At 50.4% G+C, this 6894-nt stretch overlaps 1 protein-coding gene across 5 annotated transcripts; it reads left to right on the top strand.

Annotated features, from left to right (window-relative positions):
• The first annotated feature begins 642 nt into the window (after positions 1 to 642).
• On the top strand, positions 643 to 6757 carry LOC140521410 (5-hydroxyisourate hydrolase-like). 5 transcript variants are annotated; one of them, XM_072636413.1, is made up of 4 exons: positions 643 to 2823; positions 4068 to 4204; positions 5447 to 5582; positions 6481 to 6757. In XM_072636413.1, exons 2-4 carry the CDS (start codon positions 4077 to 4079, stop codon positions 6568 to 6570), a joined length of 354 nt encoding a protein of 117 aa, XP_072492514.1. In that variant the 5' UTR covers positions 643 to 2823; positions 4068 to 4076; the 3' UTR covers positions 6571 to 6757. The 5 variants fall into 5 exon arrangements, with proteins under 5 accessions (XP_072492514.1, XP_072492510.1, XP_072492509.1 ...); XM_072636409.1 differs by having other exon boundaries at positions 643 to 2878; XM_072636408.1 differs by having other exon boundaries at positions 643 to 3327.
• Positions 6758 to 6894: the final 137 nt, after the last annotated feature.

Below are 6894 nucleotides of genomic sequence, written 5' to 3'. Positions count from 1 at the left end.
AGAAGACCATATGAAAACAGAGAAGAAGCCAGACATAACAGGTACTATGGAAAAAGCAGTGATGAGTTGGTAACTGATTAGATATGTGGGCAAAGTGTTAGCTAGGTAACTGGAAGAGTGGTGGTGTCTGGAGTTTGGGAGGAAAAAAGTTAGTTCTTTTAGACATGCTGCATCTGAGATGCCTATAGGATATCTGATACTAATATTCTTTTGTTATAAATCGTGGAGTGCCACAGTCTCCAAAGAATAAAAACTTGAGCCACCCAAAGGCCAATGGAGACATGTATGCTAGGCACAAGTTGTCTACAGCATTACTAGGATTCCAGAGGAAAGAAAGGTCATTTCTAGCAGAAGGAATCTAGGTATACTTCAAGGAGGCAGTGGCATCTAAGCTGGGACATGAAGGATGGGCTTCATTTTGACAGATGGATTGGGAGGGATGGCATTCTAGATAGAGCAAAGATACAAGGGTGGGAAAACGTCAGAGAAGTTTGGGGAATACTGAGTTCAGTATGGCTAAAGTTTGTGTCAGAGTGTAATGGAAATAAGTATCCATTTACCATGTGCTGCTACTCACTATTGCCACCCTAAGCTAATTGTGTTTTTTTAGGAACAGAAGGACATTATTCAAATCAACTTAATTCAGTAAGTATTTATTAAATACTTATGTGCAAGGCATTCTGGGTACCAGAGATACAAAGACAAAAACAAACTACCCCTTGCTCTCAGATTATATTCTGCTGGGTATGGAATTGTACCAGACAAGTGGTTAGACGTTAATCCAGAAAAAGTGGTCATACTCTGCTCTGGACATTCTGAATACGGAACAGTGACAAAAACACAAAGCCTACAACATTGGTGGTAACAGGCTAGCTTGGGTACCATAGAACCAAACATACAGTTAGTATGTAATCAGACTATTTTGAGTTTGTGACTGAATATGTGTAATTTCCTGAAAAACCTTTCTTATTCTATTAAATTTTCTAGATCTTGTTTCCCCATTTGGGGAAGCTCTACCCCAAATTCTAAGACCTGGTCATAGAAAAGGAATTTGTAAGAACTCCATCAACCAGTACCATGCCCAGATTAGGGAAACAGAGTAAGAAATTCTACATAATGACAAGAAAGTTCCTGAGGTTGGTTCTACCTCATCTTGTAAAGAAAGTGCCATACAAATATGAATTATTATCATTCAACCACTACTACAGGTTTCTATGGCCAGAATTTGACGCCTTTAATCACCATAGGTAATGAAGTTACACCTCTTTCTCTCTCTCCAGGGAAGTTCAGTTCCATACGTGCTGATTAAATATTAAGTATGACTCCAAGAGCAGAATGTTTCCCCCACACACACACCAAATGATTACCTGGTCTTTCTTCAGACTCTCTTCTCGCCATAGACATAGGATTATCATGACCTCACACCAGAAACTTGAGAGTGAGACATCCGCCAGAATATCTAAACCCTCAGATCGACCTTCCAATATCTGTCCCTTCCAGGTACAATAAATATTTGCAGTTTAGGTAAATTCAAGGTGTAGTTGCCTGAGTCAGGGGTACCCACTTAATGGAGGATGGAAGACTGGAGGTGTGAGTGATCCTTAAATTTTCTTCCATTATCATGGTCTTAAAGAGCACATTTTTCTTCTTATTAGTTATTAGTGGTTTTGGGAGTGTGGTCTCCATCCACTTGTGATGACTGGAGGACTTCAGCCTGTTGGTTGGGCCAAGATGGAAGAGGATGGGATGGCACTTAGGTGAGATGCCAAGCCAGGTGGAGAGAGAGAAAGAAGAGAGAGAGAGAGAGAGAGAGAGAGAGAGAGAGAGAGAGAGAGAGAGAGAGAGAGCACTATCTCTTCTCAGTCATTCTACCGCTGGAAATTTGAAAAATATAACTTAGGGGCAATGGACAAAGGTATTATACTGGTGCTGCTATCCTCTCTTCTCCATGATTCTAAACTGAGGCAAGACAGGCACGGAAAAGGGAGGCCTAGAAAGGTCTCCTAAAGGATATGCCATCTGACACATAATTTCAGTTTAATTGGAGTGGGTCAAAAGACATCAACCCCTCTGGGCATATTTCTACCAAAGAGGAAACAGGTGGGATAAATGGGCAACGTCTATGGGAACTACTGCCCTGGACAGTCACTATTTCTAAATGAATGTCCCCATGGCATCTGATGCCATTTTGGGGAAACCCCTTCCTTTTTACAATTATCCCCCCTCATCAGTCTGAGAAGAGTCCATCAGCCAGAGGTTCCTTCACAGGGACAACACCAAAGAATGAATAACCCCTTCTTAGCTTCTTTGTCCTCTGTCTCTGCCCCCAAACTTCCTTCTCACAGATGTGACTCTGGTCTGTTTTCGATTGCTTGTCACTCATTTTCTCCTACCTCAGAACTTCTAACCTGTACGGGAGGGACCAACTGTCCATCTGAGGGCTGGACAGCACCAGGCCTGGGTGACCGCCATGTAGGGTACTTCAAGAGGGCTCCTCAGAATGATCAGCTAAATGAAATGTCCCAAAGGAAAGGTGAAGTGGAGGGGCAGGGAGAGGAGAGAGTTAGCCTGGGCAGCTGGAACCAGGAGCGGCCCGCCTATGCCTCCAACCAGGCTCCTCACCTAATCTCCTCCCCAGCCCCTCCCACTGTGCCCTGGCCTGACCCAGGCAGTGTCTCTGACTGGTTGGGTCACATCCCTCCCACTGGCCTTCACATCCAGAAAGTTTGAGGAGGAGCCTCTGCCTAGTCCTGGGGCCTCTCCCTGGAGAGATTTTGCTTTTGCTGGGCATACTTCATTGCAAGCTTTTGCATTTGTCCACAGGTGGGTGGGAAGAACAAGGGCTCCTGCTGCCAGGATGTCAGGGAGCTGGGCCAGGGTAAGAAGGCAGAGGGACTTAGACCCAGATGGAGTGACAATGTTAGTAATAAGTCTGGGTGATGAGCCATGCTTGTGGCAGAAAACGGAAGCCCCCTCCCCCCAAAGTTCTCTCTCCTGGAGCACACAGGAGTAACAAAGGAGACAAAACGCTTTAATCTCCCGTGTGTGGAAGCCTCAGTACGCCAGGCGTCTGCTTCCCCTCTCTGGGGCCCTTTCTGAGAGAAAAGGCTTAGGGGCACTGACCTCTGGCCTCTGGCCTCCTGTCCTAAGAGTGGCTGCTCAGGGCACTACCTCCAAAGTGAACTCTTTGGGCCCAGGCCCGCTGACTCACAGCCAGCCCTGACCTGGGCCAGACCCTAGAGAGGATCCCAGAGCCTGCCTAGGGTAGTCTGTCCCATGAGCACTCAGCGGCTACATCTGCTCCAGAGACATCTCTGCCCCACAGAGGTAAGAAGGACTTCGAGGGCTGATCACTAGGCAGCCCAGGGGCTAGCATGCGCACTGAGCAGGAGGAAGGCTCATAGGACTGAGGTAGGCTGGCCTAGCCTTTGGCCTGGGGCCCCTTCGGTGTCTTTATAAACCTGTCACCTAAAACTTCAGCCCCAGGCTCTGCTTCTCTGGCAGGAGCAGCTCCATAAAGCTTAGATGGAAAGTCCACCTGCAGCCAGATGCCGGGGGCTGGCCATTCTCAGAGAAGGCACAATGGACCTTGAAAAGGGGCCAGGCCAGGCCAGGAGGGGAGGAGATTCCTGTCCTTGCATGAGAAAGAGCAATAGTAATTGCTGTTCACACACCCCTTCCGTGTGCTATCTCATTTACTCCTTATAACAGCCCTGTGAGGTAGGCACTGTTATCACCCCCATTTTACAGATCAGGAGACTGAGGCTTAGAGGTTAAGTGACTTGCCCAGGGTCCCAAAGATGGCCAATGTCCGAGGTGAGCTCCACGTCCAATCTGGCTGTGAAGGGGAGGACTCTCTCCCTTTTCAGCCAGTGTTTAATGAACACTCTGGGCCTAAGCCCCAAGAATCAAGTATCAGGTTTCCCCAGTGCCGGGGGCGTGTGCCCCGACAAGTCAGGACACTGTCTACCCTCTAAAGAACTGCCTGCTCGGGTCGGGGTTGGCAGCTGGGCTAGGGTGGGGAGCAGGGGAGGGCAGTCATCCCTGATCCCTTGGTCACCTTGCAGAGCCGAGGCATGGAGGCGAGCAGCCCACTGACCACACACGTCCTGGACACTGCCTCCGGCCTGCCAGCTCGGGGCCTCTACCTTTGCCTCTTCAGGCTTGAAGACTGCAATGAGCAATGGACTGAACTGAGGAGAAGGTAAGGGAAAGCCTCTGGCCCAGCTGCATGGCAGGGCTTGCTCTCTGAGCATGGGTGGAGGAGGAGGGGCACAGGAGGGAAAGGAAGATGGGCCCTCCCTCTCCTCCTGCCTGGCTTTTGTCTAAGCTCCATCGGTATGTGCAGGGCGTAATGCAAAGACTGCAGGTCTGCAGAAGTCGTCATGCTCCTCACTGCCCTTTCTCCCCACCCAGGCAATGATCAGGCCGGGCCATCCTGGGTGTTTAGTCATGTTCCAGGCCTCCTTGCTGAGGCCTCGGGGGCCACAGCTCTTTTCAAAGGGACCCTGGCTTTCTACCAAAGGGGCAGCAGCACAGGCTTAGGATCCTTGGATCCTTGGCCACTGAGCTTGGAAGGGACCTCAGAGACCCCAGCCCACTTTTTAGAGGGGGGAGGAATGAGGCCCAGAGAGGTAAACTCCCAGCACTGAGGCAGAAAGGGGCATTGCTGGCACATCCCTGGCCTCTCTCCATTGTTCAGGCCCCACGATCACAGGACGGGGCTGAGTCTACTTGGGGCTTCCCTGGGCAGAGAGGTTGAGAACATGATGAGAAATCTAGGAAATGGGCCTCAAGGTCCCTCCTCCCTGTGCCCTTTATTTCCTTCATCAGCGAAGTCATCTATCTCCCTCTAGTGGTCATTCCTGATGATGGGGATATGGCTGGAAAAAGACAGGAGGTCAGACTGTCGGAGGGAGGGAAGGAGGAAGCTCCAGTGGGGCCTTCACAGCACTATCAGAACAGAGGGAGGCATCCTCAGCTACAGGGGGTCAGGCTAGCCCCTCTAGGGACTGTTTTGACCCTCTGGTTCTAGATCGAGTTTAACTGTTTCAGAACAGACAATAGTTCAGTTTGGGTCCTAAAGTGATTCACCATTTTTTGGAATGGTTTGATTTGGTTCCTAGTTTATAAAAATTAATATTTAGATTATGTTTCAACACTTAAGGGCTGAAGCATCCATTAATATTTGGAGGGGAATGTGCACTGGGCCAGGGGAGCTGCCTCCCATGGCAGAAGGCCTGCTGCAGACAGCTTCCCCGGGGCTGGAGACTGGCCCCACTGCCTCTGCCCACTTCCCCAGAGAATTGCTCCTGGCTCACTCCCTGCTGCCCTGTCACAAGTCACCCCAGGCACTGGCTGGAGAGGGACCTTGATCATCTCTGTGTCCTGAGTCAGGCTGGAGCCCCTGCCTTTTCTGATCCCTAATGGCATTTCCCTTCTCTAGCTACACCAACGCTGATGGCCGCTGCCCAGGGCTTCTAAGTCCCGAACAAATGAAGGCCGGCACCTACAAGCTGTTCTTTGACACAGAAGGTTACTGGAAAAAGATGGGCTATACCAGTTTCTACCCATACGTGGAGGTAAAAACTGAAGGGGAAGGCATCAGGATGAAGGGCAGAGAACTGGTGGAATTAGTGAGACCTGAGAGCACTGGGCTGGCCTTACATAGTACTTAAAGGTTTACATATCTGATATCATTTCATCCCCACAACCACCCCAGAAGGTGGGTAGTATTATTAAGCCCATTTTACAGATGAAGAGGCTGAGGAAGAGACTTGCCCAGGATCGCGCAGCTCCTAAGGGTGCGTGGCCAGATTTGAACACAGGTCTTACTGACTGAGTCCCTTGCTCTACCCACTTTGCCACCCCGCTACTTCGGACCCCACTGTGTGATCCCTCTGTGGGTCAGACGTCCTCAGTGAAGGTGTGCCGGGCCTCAGCAGCTCTTCCCTACATGCACTTCATGGGCTAGGAGCCTTCTTGATTTTCTCTGGGAAGATTCTTTTTCAAGTCAGAAAGCAAAAAAAAAAAATAATCTCCAAAATGGGCACAGTAAAGCCTGTGTCTCCAGCAGTATGTGGGAAAGCACAAGCGCCCAGAGCCCTCTGAACTCCCAGAAGGCTCTGGGCCGAGCACCAAGACACAGCTAGGCTGGGTGCCATCCCACCCCAGACTGTGGAGAAACCGCTCCTCTACACAGCCCTGGCCTGCCCCCTGCTTTCCTGCCTCCAGCTTCATTAACCAGGGCTCATCAAAGCCAAGCACTCCTTCCTCAATGTGAAAAGTCTCTCTTCCTGTCCTGAGATCCACCCGGAATGCGGTTCCTGCTCCCCGGGGAGGCTTTGAGGAAACATCAGAATTCTGGGGTTGGATGGGACCTTAAAGGCCCCGTCTTGTGGGTGTCTAGGTATCTGGGCTCACTCACCTACCCGTGTCCCACCCGCCCATTGCTTCTCTCTCTGTCTCTTTCTGTCTCAGGTTGTTTTCACCATCACAAACGAGGCTGACAAGTTCCATGTACCCCTGCTGCTGAGTCCATGCTCCTACACCACCTACAGAGGAAGCTAGACAGCCAAGAATCAGAAAGACAAGTGAGCTGGCTGGACCGCCAGGCCCCTCTCCTTCTCCCCGCCCCCCCCCTTCTTTCCAGCATCCTAAATTTCACTTTCTATGAGAGCTATGCAGCTCCTTCCCACCTGGGAGCTGCCATGATCATGTGGCTGACGTGATCAATAAATTTTGTGTTGATCTCTAAGCAGGGGCTACTCACTCCTTCACTGCCTCCCCAGCAGTCTGAGGGCCCACTCTGACCAAGGCCTTATGAGAAAGCGAGACTGCCCACAGCACACCAAGGTCAGAGGTCCTCAGTGGGGCAGGTAGGGGCTGCACACC

This window comes from Notamacropus eugenii, chromosome 1 (genome assembly GCF_028372415.1).
Source record: "Notamacropus eugenii isolate mMacEug1 chromosome 1, mMacEug1.pri_v2, whole genome shotgun sequence".
NCBI classification, from domain to species: Eukaryota; Metazoa; Chordata; class Mammalia; order Diprotodontia; family Macropodidae; genus Notamacropus; species Notamacropus eugenii.
This window is presented reverse-complemented; position numbering and strand designations above follow the sequence as displayed.